The 20,376-nt window shown below is 44.8% G+C and overlaps 1 protein-coding gene across 4 annotated transcripts in view; it reads right to left on the bottom strand.

Annotated features, from left to right (window-relative positions):
* Window positions 1-20,376, bottom strand: part of LOC144179140 (glycerol kinase 3-like) — a 41,538-nt gene that overhangs the window by 11,502 nt on the left and 9,660 nt on the right. For 2 of the 4 annotated variants that reach the window (XM_077707367.1, XM_077707368.1), the window contains exons 7-16: window positions 19,479-19,588; window positions 15,022-15,124; window positions 12,500-12,567; window positions 10,472-10,514; window positions 9,067-9,147; window positions 6,787-6,865; window positions 5,276-5,448; window positions 4,618-4,747; window positions 3,963-4,106; window positions 1,400-1,499 (exon numbers count right to left, since the gene is read on the bottom strand). In XM_077707367.1, coding sequence (XP_077563493.1) covers window positions 1,400-1,499; window positions 3,963-4,106; window positions 4,618-4,747; window positions 5,276-5,448; window positions 6,787-6,865; window positions 9,067-9,147; window positions 10,472-10,514; window positions 12,500-12,567; window positions 15,022-15,124; window positions 19,479-19,588 — 1,031 coding nt within the window. Of the gene's footprint in view, window positions 1-705; window positions 868-1,399; window positions 1,500-3,962; window positions 4,107-4,617; window positions 4,748-5,275; window positions 5,449-6,786; window positions 6,866-9,066; window positions 9,148-10,471; window positions 10,515-12,499; window positions 12,568-15,021; window positions 15,125-19,478; window positions 19,589-20,376 lie in introns of those variants that run through there. The other 2 variants (XM_077707369.1, XM_077707370.1) reach the window with 2 other exon arrangements.

Below are 20,376 nucleotides of genomic sequence, written 5' to 3'. Positions count from 1 at the left end.
TCATGCACAAAATGGCCCGCACACAAGACAATGAAAACAATACATTGTAGTGTCACCTTTTTTTTTTTCCTGCAAAAACTAGTCGCTCTTCATTTTTCATTTTCAAACTTCTCACATGTTGCATTTTGCGGTGCACTTCAGTTAACCACTAATTTTTGCAAGACCACAACTTCATTGGGTAATTTAGAACAAAATGTCCAGCTTCACAGAAACTCTGGTTTGCACCGTGAAAGTGCATAGACGCTACAGCGAGACAAAAATTTTTCAGCAACAGATCATTTTGACTTGTTGCGATGGACACACCTGCCATCAGGAAATCAAGAATGCAACATAACCAAGTGCTTGAAACTGTAAAAGCCAATAGGTGGGCTCTTGTAGCGAGAAATTCACAATATATTCGAGCCACATAACCCGCCGTACAGCCAATGAAAAGAATAACAGAAAAAAGGGTACAGCAGAATCTCGATAAACGGAAATCAGTTAAATAAAATTACTGCAAAGGTCGAGCGAACACCTTGGTGCCTGTTTTGTGTCAAGGCAATGTAAAAGAAGTCTTATTAATCAGAACCCACATTTTCTCAGCACTGTGTAAACAGAACCAAACACAGACTCAAAATCACAGTCAGTTGGGCAAGCCCTGCGCCATCACAATACATATCCCTCTCGGGTTTCCATCCCCGGTGGTTTACTCCCCCCCCCCCCCCCCCCCCCCGCTCGGTTCACTCCACACACTGCACCCACTTCTCTTGCTTGCAGCTGTGGCCAGGTAGGATAAATCCTGGTAGGATAGGATAAATCCAGGTAGGATAAATCCTTAGAGACTTTATTAGAGCCTAGAGACCGCTGACTCTGATCCTGTGACGACACCTGCGCAGGTGGAATTGGCAGTACAAAGGCTGAACAGTTTCCTCCAACGGGAAGGTTCCGAACTGTTTCTGCGGAGCCTGTTGAGTACATATCGTGCAAACTTGTGCACAAGAGACAGAACAAGCAAATATAAAGACATTTTTTCACTAGCCAACAAATCACAGTTGCGACTGCCTTTTACAGGTGCAATGAGGAAGTGGGCAGCTGCAATTTTTTTTTTTAATTCCAGTAGCACTTGAAAAAATTATCCACAGCTTACTTCTTTCCAATAAAAAATGTCCCCCATGGTGTAACATTCTCCTGGTAACCTAAATTTTGCAATCAAAACTCCTGATAAATGGAACATATTTTTCCATTCCCTTGAGGTTCTGTTTAACAACAGTACACTGTATATATCTTCCTGTGTTACGTGCAAGCAGACTCAACATGCAGTTGGCAAGCAGGATAAATGAACAACAAAGAAAAAAAATGACAACTTTTGGTACAGCTCAAAATGCCCCGAGAGAAGGAAAGAGAACCGCGTTGTTGTGACTTGCCTTGTTGCTTCCGCTTCGCCTCTTCCGGATTCACCTCCTGCCAGTGCAGTGACCTCGATACGGCATCCTTCCATTTCGAAAAGCGCTGCTCACGCTCTGGAAAAACGAAACAAAACAAAAAACGAATGGAAGGGCCCTGACTAAGTACGAAAACTGGCACTGCCTTCCACTCGTTTCACATCCAGTTTGGTTCATGCTTTTTCAAAGCGGAAATAATGTGAAACAATGTGAATTCACATTGCTTTTAGAGTATAGGCACTCTTTTCTCTTATTTTTATGTGCCGCCAGGATTTTCTTTGGTCGGTCGGCACCACGTGATGTTTGTTTACATATGGGCGCAGCCATTGTGTTTCTGGGCGCCTCTCCTCTCTCCCTCTCTCTGCTGCGCGGACGCTAGAGCGGCCGGTCGCACTCTGCCCGTCACAACTGGCGGCGGTTTCGTTGGGAGAGACGGCAACACTGCAAGCCAGAAACAAAATGGCCCCCAGACGCTTCCGGGTGCACGAAGTGGCGGTGCTCTTAACCGTAGCTTGTTTAGTGACGCTAGGTAGCACATGATAGGGGTGAGCAAGCGTAACACCTTAATACCTTGCTGCGCAACCAGGATGTGATTGACTGATTGATTGACTGGAGAGTTTAACGCGCCGATACAATGCAGGTAATGAGGTACGCCATAGTGGAGGGCTCCGGATTGATTTTGACCACCTGGGGATCTTTAACGTGCGCCGAAATCTCGTACACACGGGCATTTTTGCTTTCCCCCCTTCATGAGGATGTGGGTACAGTGTTGAAATGAAAAGCAAACATTGACTGAATGACAAATATTGACAAACCTTGACAAATATTTTTGACTGAATGGAAATGACAACAGAACATTATTTTCCCTCTGGAGTGAAAATAAAAAGTCAACTATATGGTTTTTACATCTTGTTACGTCCCAAGATCGCTCTTGGAGGTACAGATTTAATTGTTGCAATTTCGGGCAGGGAAAGGTAGGTGCCAGAACGTTACACTTAGGCAAAACGCTATGCTGACTGGCCCCACAGGTCAGCGTAGAAGGGCATTCATGGTTCCAAAGTGTGTATGTCAGTAGGCACACCTGCTGATTTCCTTCTGCTACGGCCGTCTTGCAAACAGGCACTCCTTAGTTACAGGAAGCGCATATCTTGCATGCCGTATTTTCGTGCACGTGGCCAGAACCAGTAATTGACAAATCTTAAAAGTAAAGTCGGGGTGCGGGCAATAAACAAATTTTGGGTAAAATGCGGGTGACGGGTAGGTAATACGCCATCTTTTTCCCTTCTCTATTCTAGCTGGCCGGCTTATTCTAAAAAGCACGAATGAAGTTTAAAGTTCACTCTTGAACCTGTGTTATCCTATTGTCACCGCAACCATGTCGGCCTTTTCTCAAGTTCAAGTACCCTGGTGAGATGTCTAATGGACGAGATAACAGGCACAAGCTGAGAGGCAAGCTTCCGACAACCTAGCAACTACCTCCAAGCAACTAGTTAAGCACATGTACCTTGCCATACAATTTCTCGGCCGCATTCTTTGCTCCAGTAATAAACCCCGTAAGCCCGAGTTCAGAAAGAAGTGATAACCAGTCTTATGTTCACTATCTGAATAAGCACAGTGCAATTGCTTGGTACTCTTTTTCTAAGATTACACAGCCAAAGGGGTCGGCAGCATAGGGGAGCGGAATGCATGCAGAGGTGGGATACACACACAAATATACAGGATCTCTCTTAATCCCGATATTGACGCTGCTCTTACTACTGCTTTAAATCCAGATTTACCCGGGGCGTATATGTACCAGAATGTGTTTTTGTCATTCAAACTGAAATATCATTACTCCGTCCAGCAAGGCTTCTGGTGCTCCGTAATTCGATAATATAGAACAAAATTGGCCCTTTATTTCGTAAATTATTTTTCACATGTCCCCTGTAACAGTTCAAACTGTTTCCAAACAGGTACTTATTGTTTCATAGCTGAACCAAAACTGAACACATATGAAAATGGGAACGAAAAAAACTTACACCATGCATGTAACAACGTTGAAATGCAATCTGCACAAATTTTTTTAGTCCCTTCTGTTCCTAAACAAAAAGTGACGTATATAAAACTGCTAAACCTGCAAACAACAAAGTGGGTAAAACGAGGGAGGCACGGGAGCACCTCAAAAGTCCCAAAAGATGATGATTAATGGTTAAAGATCAACAATCTATCAAAATTTATTTTTAATAAATTGGCACACAGCCATCATTCTCCCCCCGGGGGCACAGAAATGTTACACTAAATGGTAGTGTTGCATGAAAACAACATGATCTAATGTAGCGAATTTTTCAGTGCGCAGTGCAGTACGGCAGTCAGCTGTGGCAAGTTTAATGCCAGCAAAACCATCTAGAAATGACAATCACAGCGGCTCTGCCACCAGGATCTTTCACAATGTGCGCCAACTAGATAAATTTTGCAGATAAAAAAAGAGGGAAAGCCCTCACACCAGTTTAGCGCCAAGGCCTGAAAGATGACCCAGGAAGCCCGAAGGGCCGAAATGCTCACCGGCGGGCAGGATGGACGGCTCGAAGACGTCGGTGGTGATCTTGGGGAAGTTGCGGCTGTCCAGGCTCCACACGTCAATGCCCTCGGCTGCCCCAGCGGCAATGGCTGCTCCCAGCGCGGTCGTTTCCGGCATCTGCGGCCGCACTGCGGAGAATGTGCAGTGACTTACCGTGGCTAAGCCACTCTGTGCTAATACCCATGCAGCCCCAGATTCAAGTCCCTGCCTCCCGGTGGCTGCATTAATGATGGAAGTGGAATATTCAGCGCTTCATAAAGCTCCCCAGGTGGTATAAGCTGATCTGTAAACCTCGACTACAGTGTACCAGTAGTAAATCGACCAACACATAATTCTAAACAGTATCGAAAGAATCCAAAGGGAACCTTCACATCCGTATCAAAGTGCTCTGCTTTTTTATCTCCCCTTTCCTACTGTTGCCCTGTTTTGTTTTGCCACCAGTACAGCATCCTCAGAATAATGTACAATGTCTCTGCTCGAGAGAGGCAAACTTTATTAACAAGTATTAGTCTACCCGTGGAAGAAATATTTGCACACGTAGCAAGCAATAATACAATAAATGAGTCAAAGCAATCTATGATATCACAACCAACATACAATGCGGGCTCGACATTACGCTGGCTGCAGCAGGGCACTCACCGACAGGGATTCCCAGCAGATCAGCCTGCAGCTGCATGAGCAAATCGTTGACCGCCATGCCGCCGTCCACCAAAAGCTGCTTCAGCCTGGTCCCACTGTCATGGTCCATCGCGTCCAGAATTTCTCGCACCTGCACGAAATGCACAGAGCAACGCAAATTCCACACACAGAATGGGCTGAGAAGTGCAAAGTACACACAACACAAAGACCCTCTGACATCGGAAGACACATTCTTGCAACTGAAATTTGTGCAGGAAACTTTGTTAAGCATTCCCAATACTCCTTACCTTCCAGGCTGTCTCTAGCGGTTTAAAAATTGGCCAACCCCCCCTTACTCTTTTTACTTTGTGACCACAAATACCTCTGCAGCCATTTTTAGACTGGCAATAAAGGTAATCACATGGTTTCTCCACCTCATTATCAAAATAAGCCCACCCGGTGTACGCTACACTTACTAAGCATTTTTGCATTACAAATAGAAACAAGAATGGTTATTGTTGCATGCAAGCATACTTTGAGGTGGAAAGCTCTCGTGCTAAAAACATTTTGCTTCATGAATGTTTATTCAAAATTATTTTTAGCAGTGAACGGGCTGATATGTTTTGCTAACCGTGCCACTGCTTCAGCCACTACCCCACTTCCTCGTTTGAGGGCCCACCTGGAAGCAGACGGCCTCCAGGGTAGCCCGAGCAATGTGTGCGCGTGTGGTGAACTGCGTCAGCCCGCAGATGATCCCTCGGGCATCTGGCTGCCAGTGGGGGGCGTACAGGCCGGAGAAGGCCGGCACAAAGTACACGCCGTGGGTGCTGCCCACCGTGCGGGCAACCTTCTCTGCACAGGGGAGGAGGAGAAGAGACACGTGGCACAAAACAAAACACATTGCTTCCATCAAAAGAGAGCCAGCCAGACATATGTGCTCACTACAGTGCAACAGAAAGGTAGACCGTATGAGCTTCTTTTGCATTTATTAGGTATCTTAGCTGGGGACACATGCACCAGCACACTTCCAATCGTATTGAAAGAACACAAGTTTGTTCTTGCTGAGTCGTGTTATACGACACCACATCATTCAGTTTCAGTTTATCCAGAACACCAATTTTAGTGAAATAAAAGTTGCGAGTAGGTGCCCCATGAGTGGAGTCAGTGCTGTCTCCTTTGAGTCCCATCTCCTTTCTGCAGTAGCAAGTATAATATGGTCGATTCAACTTTGCTAACCACTCCTTTGAGAGCTACAGCCAAGCAGAGGAAGAGTTAGGCTGGGTAGGGATATTTCACTGATGCTGCACAGGTAGAGCACAGCACATGTGGGCAGATAAGTGCCAGAAAATTCATGCTGTACACCCCCTAAATCCCTTTACTCTATCACACTTCCCATACACTAGCTGCCTTGTCAACAAAGGCATAAAAGATAGTTAGCCTGCAGATGCCATCACCAACCTAATTTTACTAATGCTTTTTGCCAGTTACAAGGTTTGTTTGAACAAAGGTTGGCCAATAGCTGCGTCCAAAAAGTAGCACTTTTTATAATGGTAAACAACAGCTCATGGTTGACTCAGCCAAACCAACCAACCAACCGACCAATTATATCAATCAAATTACATCTCAAAGCCACAGCCTGATACTACAAATTCCAGAAATATCCTGCTCTTAACCAATGATTACATCAGATAATTTCAATGCAATGGAATTCTTTCTCTACTTCTCAGGGTGTTTTTTGTGCATCTAACCTCATCAAAAACCAGTCTGTCACAGCCCACATCACGCCTCGTGCTGGAGAAAAAATGGCATCACGCAGCATGCCCATCTAGTATCTTACAGCGATATTTGGGGCTTAGAGGCTCTTTATGCAAGAATTCCCTCGCATTTCACAGACATTGCCCATAACGGTTCTAACTTTTCCGTGCCCATCTGGCACAGGCCTCACCTAGCATAGTTTAGTTACAATGGAGAATGCAATAGGTCACCCTTTCCAAAGCCTCCCATACACAATTATTGTGCAGGTCCAACACAGAACTGCAAAACTTTTCAACTGTATAATCACAGTGGAAGAAATTTTGTTTTTTTTTTCTAGCTATTTGCTTACATTTTGTAAAAATGTCCTCGCGTAAACAAACCGAAGGACAACAAAAGCACGCAGAAGCACAGTGGAAATCCCAGCGTGCCCTTTACCTATTTCTGCGCTGCTGCTGATCAGGCTGAGGTTGTCCCGGAGCCAACGGACTGCAGCTCCCGCAATGGCCACAGACCCCTGGGGATAATTATAAAGTAAACGAACAGATGAGTATACAAAACACACTAATATATCAACCAGAAAACAAATAAACCATAAATTAAGATACCCATTCTTGTCACACTCAAATGATCCCAAGAACGGAACCTCCCATATTATTACATACCACTGTTACTGCCACAATCGCCTATCCACTGACATGCTTTATGATCCTGTCGTGTAATCATGATTATGCAAATACTTTCCACTTTTTTAGAGTCGAATGGTTTGGCCTTGTCCGCACATAAAATTTTACATTCAGTTCATTGCCCAACAACAACACATAAAATGAGGCCAACCTTGCGCATGACAATACAAAAACGAAAATTCACCGTGTATAACCAAAAGCCACAATATGTACTCTATTGTTACAATGCAGGAAATTATGCTAAAGGTCACCTTTCTGTGCCTCTCACCGCAGCATAGACATCTTCTGTCAGCCAAGCTACTGCAGATTGTTAAGTGGGGACACTGGTCTTAAAACCACTTTTTAATTTTCGAGTAAACTCTGTGAAACTTGTCAGCCTTGCTGCTTTTTCCCCACTGATTTCAAATATGCCATTATTTTTTCAGTTGGTCAATTAATTGATTTGATTGTAGTGTTTAAGGCGCCGACGCAACGCAGGCGATGAGGCGCGCCGTAGTGGAGGGCTCCGGATTAATTTTGACCACCTGGGGATCTTTAACGTGCGCCGAAATCTCGTACACACGGGCGTTTTTGCTTTTCGCCTCCATCAGAAAAGCGGCCGCCGCGGCCGGGAATCGAACCCGCGACCTCGTGCTCAGCAGCGCAACGCCTTAGCCACTGAGCCACCGCGGCGGGTCAGTTGGTCAATTAGTTCCCAAGGTAATTAGATATAATTAGCCATTTCTGGAGGAACAACAGACAGAACAGTGCTGGTCGTAAAACTGTAATCTTTACATTTTCCAATACTCTGAACCCTGGTGAATGCAGTAAGAGAAGCAGTTTTTCAATGCACCACTCAGAACTAATTTTACAGCTCATTAAATGTTGGTGGAACCAGGGGCAAGGAACCATTTTGAGTGTCCATTTCAAACACTGGAGTTTAATGAGCTGTAAAATTAGTTCTAGGCGATTCATAAAAAAAAAACCGCTTCGATTATTGCTTTCACCAAGGTTCATAGTATTTGAAAATATAAAGATTACAGTTTTATGACCAACACTGTTTTGTCTATTGTTTGACCAAAAATGACTAATTATCTCGGGAACTAATTAATTGACCAACTGAAAAAATAATGGCCTATTTGAAATCAGTGGAGAAAAAAAAACAGCAAGGCGGACAAGTTTCACAAAGTTTACTCCAAAATTAAAAGTTGTTTTAAGACCAGTGTCTCCCCTTAAAACTTAAAGCAGGCAACAATGAAATGTGCTCTATCGAATGAATGTGCCTGTGTACCAAGAAACGTAGTTCTTTTTTTTTTTTTTTTTTTTTGAAATACAGTGCATGAACTAGTCCATCAGCAAACCGTTCTGCATCTTAGTTTGTTTTTAAAGAGACAATGAAGTGCCATGTGCTATATACCCTTTTGCAAACCAAGCCAATCTATTTCTGCCAGTCTTGTACACAGGGCGTTAAGGAAGGCCAAGTGTTCCAAGCTGGTCAAAAAAACTGGTCAGGAAGCTCTTCTACCTACAGCAGAACCTAGTGCAGCCCGTTAGAGAGTTAAACTGGGGCTTAATTCTTAAAGACACGGGCGTTGTTTCGAAGCTATGCCCGTGTTTTAGAAATTTGAGCGTGCACTCAATTTCGGAGCTCCGAATACATTCCTACACAGATGTCGCATGAAAAATCTTGGTGCTGCAATCGGAAAAGTTAAAACAAAACTGACCACAGTCTGTGGGAGAAAAAAGGAAGAGGTTACTCGCAAGGAAAGAAAAAAGGGGGGAGGGATTTCCAATGAATTCCCCCCTCCAATTCAAAGACATGCTTTGTAGGTATATACTACTATCTCATTTGCAAAGCCCCGCTGATGCATGCACCGAGTAACCCTGTACTTTCTTCCTCCACTTTTCAGCGAGTTGTGGTCAGGTCGATGAACGCCAAGGTGGTGTGGGCAAAGCGTGCATAAGTAGGTACTCTGGTATCGCATTTTAGTGAAGCCAAAGGCAAGCATAACAGAATGAATAAGCGGAAGTGGAGTGGAGAGGAATCCCTCACCTCCACGGCATACTGTACAGGCCGTTTGGGGCCCAGCTTGTAGGCCACGGTTGTCAGCAGGCCGTGAGAGGATTGAACCATCTGAAACGAAGACCAGAAATGCAGTCAGAATCATGTATGTCCCAACACAACATCTGCAGCGTTACCTTCAGTGTATAACTTGCTGGTGAAAAAAAAAAGAGAGAAAAGGGGGAAAGAGGGATGGCGGGTGATGCATGTGCGCTCAATCAGTTATCTCTAGGATGGTAAAAAGTGCAAGTGAGAGCGAAGTACGAATGGACCACTCATTTCATCACCGCTCTCAGGATCTCTATTCAATGCCGAGTCTTATCTGGGTCATCCAAGTAACCTCGCACTATAACCTTTCCGTGGGAGTATCACGTTTACACATCTCTCGCAAAATTGTTTAGTATAAAATTTAGTATTAAATTTAAGATAAAAAAGAAAACAAGAGCCAGGCAGTACAGTTCTCTACCAGAGATTTCCACAACTAATGTTTTTAGCCTCATTTTCGTCGAGAATGAGCCTCAGCAGAATATCTTCGCAGTGCAAAACAGACAGGACTAAGGGAAAAAAGGAACACAGGAAAAGCGCTGAATTACAACGTTACTTCTACTGAATGCGAGCAGCTTCACTGCTACATTATCTTCACCCAATGTCCTTCAGAACTGCAGTGAGTGACAACATTTTGAAGAAAAAGAATAAACACTTTGTTAACTTTATTACTGCATCTTTCTATTGAAAATTTTTTTTTGTCATCCTTCATTCTGCTGTGTTCGTCTTTCCACTGTCTTCAACCTCCTCTAGAGCACCCTTCAGGAACAGCAGCTATATCTCAAAAAGTAAATAAACTACACCACTGTGAGCAGCACTCTGGCTCTTACGAAATTTGCAAGGAAAACAACAGGAGGGGAAGCAGAAAGACATCGCGTCCCCTGGTGGGGACACGACTGGTGGCACGACGTGGCAGGACAAGATTAGGTTCGACTCAATCTCAAGCTGAACAATGTTGCCAGCAAGTAAGCAATGAAGGAAACAAATTACAAGGAAACAGAAGCCGCCAGCAATGCCCCAAAAGATGCAATAAATCTAAAACCATGCAAAGAAGGAGAAATCACGTAGAAAGGTTGCTGAAACATTAACATAAAATACCATCAGCGGGCTTGTCCTCCTAAAAAAATTTAAACAGAAGAAAAGCAGTTAGCTTTCCACACACCAAAAAGGCTATACAGGTTAAAGTGTTGTTTCGTGAGGCCTTGTGAAATTGCTTGGTGCAGGAAAAGAAAAAGTGCACGCAGACCTCAGAAATTCCTCTCTTGCAGAGTTGCTCAAGAGCATGGAAGACACACACATTAGTAATTTGGATATGCGCCTAAAAAATGCGCATATCAAGCAGTTATATTACCTCTAGGCCAGTGTTGCACAGAAGGAAGCATCCAGTTCCATACCTAGGCAGAAATCAAGGAGGGAAAAAAAAGGGGGGGAAGAGCATTCTTAATAAATTCCCCCTCCAATTCAGAGACATGCTTTGTAGGTATATAGTACCATCTCATTTGCAAAGCCCCGCTGATGCATGCACAGAGTAACAGAGCCACCCCTTGTTTAGCCCTCCATCAAACCTAATGACGCACCCACATCTACCGCAAATCTCTGCCAGCTACCTTAGCATATTAGACCAACACATTTAACCAATCTAGCCTGGAACACAACTGCATCTGGTGCATATTTGCAGCTTTGTAAGCAAGGGCAAACGTTTCATTCAGTAACTTGCCTAGCATCGCTTACCACACAAAGTGCTCACACACAAGACTCTGTGGAGAGCTTTTTCTTCAGAGCAAAGAACGCAGTGCAGCATCTAGCAGCATGCTCCTTAACATACATGCATTCTTTTGACCCTCTGCTAAGGGCACGAAGACCCGGCAAATTTTGATAATTTTTCTTGACCTTTGCGCTTGGACAAGGTATTTGTTGCCACAGGTTTAGGCCCTGCATCATGACATATCTATGCTCGCGCCTGTGATGATGGAATGTTTAATATCCTTTTAGGTCAGTTTTACCAGAGGGCGCAGTAAACCAATACACTCAGCAGCACTAATCACTTTCCATGCCCTGTGCCCATGACAACATGGACACACACAGCCGTTACTGCAACAAAAATGCAAAACTGTAGCTCAAATTGTGTACATACATGAAGGGCTCTACACTTTTTTTTTGTTTGCTACAGAAAATTCACAGCCATTATTAATGAGATCAGGCACTAAACTAGTCGAAGTGGCTCACATCTTGCGTTCTATCAGAATTATAAAACTTTATTTTCTAATAAAAATCACCACGAAGGTTGTTTGTACAGGGATTTTGATTTGCTTTGATTGTCGGGTTTAACGCGCTGATGCAACGCACGTGATGAGGTGTGCCGTAGTGGAGGGCTCCGGATTAATTTTCGACCACCAGGGGATCTTTAAAAGGCACCGAAATCTCGTACACTAGGGCGTTTTTGCTTTTCGCCTCCATCAGAAAAGTGAGTTTGTACAGGAAAAAAGAAACGTGTTTCTTTTAAAGAAATGCCAAAGAGAAAGCTGTGCTTAAACCTGCATAGCTTGCAAGCAAAATGCTGATGCGTACCAAGTTCCCTGTCACGCTGCTAACAGAAACCAACAGGATCGGAAACTGATGGAAATGATCCAAACTAAAGCTAGTGGCTCAAGTGGACTTGTTTCCACACTTGCACACAAAGTACCGTGCTTGAAAAATGGTGCAGCTACTGTATAAAACTGCTATGACTATACACAGACACCAAACTAAATTCTACAAAAAATTAAAAAAGAGAGGGGGAGGAGAAGCTGGCTCTTTGGCGTACAACAGGAGCTAAAAAACAAAACTGCAGAAATTCCTAGAATTGTCTACTAATGCGTAGCATTCTTCTGCCCCTTGTATATAGTGCGAGTTCTTTACAGCCGAATTTCTTGGTTTTTCTAAGTTCTGTTTGACCAATGATCTCTATTTATGCTATTATAACGATTACAGGTGGAATTCCGCCAAATCTGCATTTTTGTGGGAATGCATGGTTTGCCACTTTTCACTATTTTTCCTTTCTTATTTTTAGGTTTTTCTAGACTAATCATCTCCATTTATGCTATTATAACGATTACATGTTGAACTTCTGCCAAATCTGCCTTTTTCTGAAAATGCAGGGCGTTACATGGTTCGCCACATTTCACCATTCTTTTCCATTTTTCCTATTTTTAGGTTTCTCAAAATTCTATTCAACCACCTATAGCCATTTACGCCGCTACAGCGATTACAGGTGGAACTTCCACCAAATTTGCATTGCTGTGGAAATGCGGGGCGTTACACGGTCCTGGCTGTGGGGGTGCTTGGCAAAGAGTGCTACGCATCAAAAGAAACGAGAGACATCCAATTAGGCACTACTCACGTGCACTTTGCTTGCCCTATGTCAAAGCATAGCTGGCCTACAAGGGCAGCGCTTTGGTCTCCAAGGCACTAAAAATAGAAAAGAGAACATTGCCAGTGAGGTGAATGTAAATGAAGCTGTCTGATTTCATTTTATACAGACTGATATCAAAGAGATGTAAAATTTTAGTAGCGGCTGCCAAACAACTACCAAATGTGATCAGCCATCTCTGTACAAACTGGAAGCGGGTGCTTCAGCACTTTAGAGGACCACGAAGATAAAATGCAACTTCATTTGAAATTGCTTTTGAATTGCATTGAAGGTTAAAATAAAGGAAATTTAAGAGATTTATGCTGCTACACCAGAGTAACGAACTTCTTAATTTCAACAAAAACCCCGATCCCCCAGGCCAGACTTGGCTTCCCCTGTACGCAACACAATGCAAGGGAAAGTGCTGTGGGCAGTGCAAATGAAATGACCCACTTGTCCAGGAAAAAAAACCTCCGGTTGTTAGCTGCGCTACCACTCAAAGATTCCCAAAAAAGATGCTCAAATGCAAAAATCTCGTATATTTACGCAACATCCATTTTGAATTTCAACGACAGCGGGGCTAAACTAAAAGCAAAAAAAAAAAAAAAAAACCACCACCAAGAAATATAGCTCCTACTTTATTCGTCAGTGTAACAGCCCCATGTACCAGCTAAAGTGATTCGCGTATGGGGATAATTTATGCAGAAATTCAGTCAGAGGACTGATGACATGGTAGCAATATACAGCAATTAGTACTGTTGTAAAAGTGCAATGCAGGTAGCAATTCTTGGATCAAGAGATTTTTACGAATGATGCCTGTTGTCACCCAGGTGCAAACCAATCAAAAGCAAGTACCAAGGTCCTATGACCAAGAGAGGAAAAATGGCACGCACTCTCACACGAGCGGGGTCAGGGGTATGCACGACCTTGACATGCGTGAAAAATAGGAGTGCACACTAGACTTTCCATGGAAAAAGTGGCACTGTCATTGACATGTCTCAAAAAAAAAAAAAAAAAGTGCTCTGACAAGGAATGAATGAATGTGAGGAGGAATGATGAAGCGCAATAATGGCTTGCAATCGCCAGGCGAAAGAGATTTCAGATGCCACGGTGCCATGGTTGACTAGCAAACAAAGGATATGCAGTCTTGCGCTTACATTAAGTGGAACCACACTGATACGTCCGCCAGGGTTACGACGGCCCACTCTTAACAACGGATCGCCGCGGTCCTGGCACACTCCCAATAGAAACAATACATTAAAAACCCCAATTATACAACGCTCGAGTGCACGCGGTCCGCTTCATATGACGGACCCCGATGGGGATAAACCGGAATTTTCCCCATCTTTTACACTGCTTCGCCACCTCGCCCTGACCTTTCTTTATTCATAACCGCTGTTTGACGCCACTCGATATGCAAAGGTTCCGAATGCGGGCCAGACCACTTGCTAAACGGACGCAAGCAAGCAGGCGGGTGCGGGCAGGAGTTAACCTTCGACGGCCCCCTGTGGCAGCAGAATGCCAATGTGCCAACCACGGGAAGTCAGAGTCTAGGTGACCGGCGGAATGCAAATTTGAAGCTCCCATTGAGCCTGCGAGCGCAAAAACACATATGACGCAACCTTACGGCGATGACGAAACACCCGCTTTTCTCACCCGCTCGATCCAAGTTTTTTCCTTTCACGACGCTCTCCCCCCCCCTTCTCTGCTCTCTGCTTATCAGCGTCTTTCAAAGTCCTGTTGTCGCTCCGCTCCTTTCTATGCCGCCTTGTACTATCATTTGTTTCGCTTGGCCTTGGCAGTTTCCCTCTCTCGCCTTTTCCACTCACAATCTGCTCGACCACGTGGGCCTTATCTTGTGCCCCCAAGGCGCAGAGCCGGCGAGCTATAAATAGTACCGGATGGCATGGGGATTGAGTAGCGCACAGCACATGGCTGGCGGGCTAGCGGTGACGCCATAGAGGGAAGGGGGGCACAATATAGGCGTTTTATTTTTAGAAACTTTTCCATTTCAGTTACGGGTTAACAAATTTATTTATTTACACACTCTCAGGGTCCAGGGGCATTACAGAGGGGAGTGGGTGATAACAAAATTATTTCAGAAAGATACAGCCAATAATATAACGACAAACAGCTCTTTACAGAAAATTATGAGAGAACGAGCTAAATATAATACGTCGTCAGCTCACCTGCCGCGTGAGACCGTCTACTAGGCCGGCATTTACCCATACCCCGGTCATACAACACTCCGTTCATGCGATGCTTTTGCTTTTGCGTGGTCCTTTGAAAGTCATATTATTGGGGTTCCCCTGTACTACCAGAAACATGAGAAAACTACTACCTTGACCTTACACAAACACTTCGCAAGACAGTCCAAACAATCCAAACTAAACGCCAGCAGTGCGCAGCAATATCCTTGGTGTACAATGCTTGAGCACATGCTTGCATTTCATTGCAGCTGAAAGGAAATGGAAAAAAAAAAAAAAAAGAAATAAAAACTTTTTTCCGCTCACCCCCGATATTGGAACACCCATAAGTGAACCTTCGCACATTTTCCCATAGATTTCGGAAGAGCTGTGGATCTTGGGAAGTATCGACATGGGTATGCCAAAGAATCTGGAAGAGCAAGGGAACCAAAACGTTGTTGGTTAAAAATATACAGCTTTGCTGTAAAAGTCTCTTGTCTTTGAAGCATGAAGCTCTCTAGCGCAAGTGTAAACGAGTGTCCTGGTGTTCTTTTTAGCAAACGTTACGTTCTAGCATGAGGCGTAAATGAGTTTCCTGGTGTTTTAGTATCGTGACTACCTGAGACGATGATTACGATGACGGCGACGTAGCCCCAGCCCTTAAGGGGCTTCGCCCCTAAAAGGAAACTGAAGTTTATGCTATTTTGAATCTAACGTATGCATTTCAACACACAAGTTCAGTCTGCATAATTAAAATCAGACATTGAACAAGTTATTGAGCTTTGAAGCAAGCATTTTGTCTGGATAGAAAAAGAAATAAGCATCAAAACGTCCTAGTGTTCAACCACACATTGCACACCACATTCATTGTAGCAGCATTACATTTCTCCCCAACTCAAAGGAACACTAAGGCTGAACGGAATTTATTTTTAACTGAAAAATCATGCCTTTCGTAGCTTTCTGAGCATTTGTTCGACAAGAAACAGTGCATGATTTGCTGAAAAATCCATAAATAAAGCTGGCCTTTCTCTCTCCCGTGTCCCTTTAATTTTTTTGTGACATAGCTACTGTGCCACAAAGTAGGAGTGAGGCACTGGTGCGATCTAGGCTATCTCACATGGGTAACTAACAGTAGCTTTTACATCTCCAAGCCATGGCCGACCCCGACAACGTTGCTCCTTCTAAGTGCAGAGCACTTTAGGGGCTCGCCTTGTCGTCGTAGCTCGCTTGCTGAACCCAAGTAGAGCACCCCGGCGTTCCATCGTAGCGGCTGTCGTTGAGGCATCTCACAGAGGCTTCGAAAGCCAAGCGGTTTATATAGTCATAAGCGCTCAAAACTCGTGAACCGCTGGCGCTAGTCCTACATCTCCCCGTTGTTTAGCGCAAAGAAAACTGCAGGTACATTTGAGGCAAAATATACGTAATTAACCGGCAGCGCCCGCGTTCATTTAGTCAGGAATGCTCGTTGGGTTGGTTTTTATGATAGTAAGAGAAAAAAAGTGGAGGTGCAACGCCGGCACGTGCGGCAGGAAAAGCAAGCACAAAAACAACAGAACTCCCACTGGCGTTGTTTCAGACAGAGGGCGCGCAAGCACTGCGAAGGGCGGGAAATTTGAATCGCATTGGGTGGTAGCAGTGAGCGGATAATGGCGCTACAGCCCATTATGGCAAATCACTACTCTGCACTTCCGATAGCTTTCCCATTGAGTGGAACGACTTTAATTTTTTTTCTTCTTCCCTCTAGTTTTTCCTCCATGCGGTTCTCTGACCAAAGAGGCTGGCTTGGACTATCATGATTTGTCACCGACAGAATTTTAAATGCTTTCAAATGCTTGAGCGGCCAGTGTGCCCGCCTATGCCGCCCTCCCAGACAGACCCCATTGAGCCGGCTGGGCGTGAAGCCTCTTCTGAAGTGACAAGCGCCGTTTCGAATTTCAAGCTCGGTGTCCTGGCTAGCGCCGTTCTGGTGGGCTTCTTCACCTCACCCCGTCTGGTGACCACAGCCATCTCATATCTTCTTTCGCGTGAACCTAGCGTGAAAGTAACACTCTCGTCCCCACAGCCGTGTCGAGTAGTCACCGCTGCCCGCGCTACCCCTGCCCAAACATAACAAGGGCAGAGTGACGTGTGATTTATAAATTATCAAGAGCGGCTTGTAGTGAACGGAAGAGCACAAGGTCAGATCGGTCAGCTAACTACTCACAGACAGCTAACTACCGACTAACTACCCGCGGGCAATAAGGTTTGAACCAGGCTTGGGCATACTTTGCCGATAGCAACATCTGCACGTGTAGAATGGGAAATTGGAAGCTCAAATGGTTCGCTTAACCCCCTGCAGTGCATCTTGTTCCTTTTGCCACTATCATGGGTTGACTTGGCTAATTCGCCTTTTTCAAGACACCCCTGCGCATGCGCGAAGCCCTAGCGGTGAATGCGAGAAACTGTTTGGAGGGCCACTGCAACATCCGTCTGCAGCGTCCACCGATACTCGGCTGAGGCCCATGCATCGTCGGCAACGTGAACTGCAAATATCTAGCCGCTTTTGTGTCATTTGAATGCAATGCCGCTTTCGTGTGCTGCGTACAAGTGCACCTCTCGGGCCAAGGGGGACTAGAAGAAGCGTTTTTTTCGCTTCCCACCAGCTACGCGCGACAGGCAACGCCGAGAAGCCTGGATTAGGGCTGTGAGATGCCAGTCTGAAAATGGGAAGCAGAAGTAACCGCAGTTAAGTTTAACCATGGTTACAAAACTTTAACCGCGGTTAACACAAACTGCGGTTTTGTCTGTTACACACAAAATTCCGATTGTGGTGACCACGGTCACTTGGTTGTGAGCGGAACAAAAATAAATTACCACACTTTTAACTTAACGAGAAAAAACAAAAGAGAAGCAGTGTAGACAAAACGAAATATCGTTAAAGCAGTCGCTTCAGACCCAATCGCATCGCACTCGCGCGCGGCGGGGAGAGGGGCTTCCCCAACTGCTCACAACCGGCTTGGTTTGCTCAGGTCTGCTCGGTGTTGGGAACTTTAGGCTTAGCATCGCGGTGGATATTTGACCGCCGCTATCTCAGCAACTGCGAATTACAATCCATAGCACAATTTTTCACCGCATTGACATCAACTTTCTCGCATGTGGAAGTTCTTTTCTGCGATCAGATTGATTTCGAAGAGCGGCGATAAGCTGTTGCTGCTGTCGTCTGGGCCGGTTCGAGCCGCTTTCAGTTCCATGCGGGCAGGCGCGCCGGCGTGTTCACAGGTACGGCCGACGTGCGCGCCGATCGTTTCCGAGTGCTGAAACACTTCATGATTGCTTCATGATCCATTTTTGTGGCGGTCGACGTGCGGAATTTGCAAATTTAGCACGGCTTTTGTCGTAGCTGATTGGGTGGATCGGGAAACGAGCCGCTGCTGATGGGCAGTCGCGCTGCTTGCGAGAGCAACGCAAAGAACGCCAGCGTTGGGGAGCCCGCTATTTGAGAACCTTCGTCTCCTCCGAACGCCAGGTGATTTTTTTTTTTTTTTTTTTTGCCTCTGCTGACGCGCCGCCACTTGCGTTTGAACTGACTTGCGCGATTTTGAGCACTGCGGCTGCGGGAACTGTGGTTAGCGTGACTGAACTGAGGTGGCTAAGCTCAGTTTGCGTTAATTGTAGTTAGCGGGGTAACCGCAGTTTCACCTGCCGTGTAACGCAGCAAACTGCGGTTTTGCCAAACCGCGGTTCGCTTAACCGTGGTTAACTGCCTGCGCCCGTATAACTAGGGTATCATGGGTAGTCGAGCGGGCCACGTCTGTCCAGCCGTTGGTAACGGCAAGAAAGCCTCCCGGAATGAATTGTTCCCCTGGCGATTGCATGCTGATGCAGTTGCAGTCGTCATCAGGGAAGTATAAGATTTAAAAAAAAGCAACTAGGTGAGACGGAAAGCTACCTTCTCCTCGAGCGACTAAAAACAACGCGCTCACGCCGAACGCAAGAACCACGACGCACCGCGCTAACCTTGACCTCCGATCTGCTTTCCGTCGCTACCTCAAGAGGGCGCCACACCGCAGTGAAAAAGGTGGATTACACACAAACGCTTTTCCAAAACGAAACTGAAACATGACGGCTGACTGAATAGTGAGGGAAGCAGCCCACTTTACGATGTATAAAAGCTGTAGTCTGTGTTTTTAAATAAAATTAGCTCATGGAAAGCTTCGCTTTAAGTTTATTTCACATGCTTAACCACTTCGAAACTGTTTATTTCAGGAAAACATTTATAGATGCTTCTCCAATGAGCTCTTGCCGTTTACAACTTTTTGTGACGTCACAAATTGTAGTACCCAAAAGCGTACGGGGCGTTGACACCTGTTTTCAGGTTCCTGGTATTTTCTGCCTTATTAAACAACTGCTAGTTGTGACAAATATGTATTTAGATTATTGACACCATAATCTGCCTATACAGGCCAACTTGTTTCCACCCTTTAGTGTCCCTTTAAGTTACCAATATCTCGCACTACAACAAGCCTGCTGTAGAAATTTTCATTAGAGGGCCACCCTTAAAACAAGAACAAACTTCAGTCGTGTCAGCATGGCAACCTAAGCTTGTGGCTTAAGACTGCCATTAAAACAGACACCGATGTCGCTTATTACCGTCTATAGCCTACTTCCACACTCCCTTAACTAATCAATACTTTTGAAGAAAGCATCGTCTTTGAAAACAGAACTACCCCCTTCCCAAGAAGATTTGTCCGAAACCCGTGATATAGATGTGCTGACTAGTAAATGATGCAGCGTGCTCCACCCACTTGCAAAGGTAGTGGTCCCACTGCAGAGTCTCAATGTCCATGAGCATGGTCCGACTGGCATTTGTCACGTCCGTCATGTGGACACCCCCTCTGGCCCCTCCCGTGAAATTCTGAAAGAAAGGAAAAACCACAGCCAACCAGCTCAAAACTGCTGAGAGCAAACCTGTCTGCAGGGAAGTACACTTGATGTTAGCGCACAAACTGCTACTCACATGATAAAATATGGCAAATGTTTTAGCCCACGAGAAGATTTTCAGTCTATTTTTTATTTTTTTTTAGTGTATGCAATTTGGATTTACGTATTCAGATTATTTTACCACCCTGAGCCCAAATATACAGTTAGTGTATAAAGATTTACACCATGTTATGTATAATGTATCGTAACACCCCGTATCATGACGCTTAACGATTGCTAACAAACTATATTTGCAGTGTCACTAATAAAATTACAGGCGCAAGCAGCAAGGCAAAAAGAATGAGGGACGAAGGGGAATGAGCACGGCTAACAGGCCACAGCTTAGCAAGCCCCATTACATAAAACACATTAAAAAGCAAATACTTAAAATAGTAAAACTGCATTGTAAATTCAATCGAACAGCAAACATCACTTGTGAAGTATGTATTAAAATATTTGCACACATCTGAAAGCCGTGTCTCATTAGTTAGTGAGCAGCCAGTTTTCTGGCTAGCCAATACTGCACCCACAGCTTGCTTCTAAAACTACAGAACATATTTGAAAATATAAATACTATGACTCCACTCTCATCCTCACGAAAGCTCCAACCTCACGAAGGTGACCACCCCACCAAACAAATTTGTTGCAATAAGGGCTCAAACATAACACAAATAGAAACTGATGGTGAAAAGATGGCAGGTGGAAAGAAACGTTGAAATCGTA

Source organism: Haemaphysalis longicornis, unplaced genomic scaffold (assembly GCF_048455015.1).
Source record: "Haemaphysalis longicornis isolate Haplotype H1 unplaced genomic scaffold, Haemaphysalis longicornis Haplotype H1 scaffold_4, whole genome shotgun sequence".
NCBI classification, from domain to species: Eukaryota; Metazoa; Arthropoda; class Arachnida; order Ixodida; family Ixodidae; genus Haemaphysalis; species Haemaphysalis longicornis.
The sequence above is the reverse complement of the archived record's forward strand: the minus strand, read 5'-3'. Positions and strand labels throughout refer to the sequence as shown.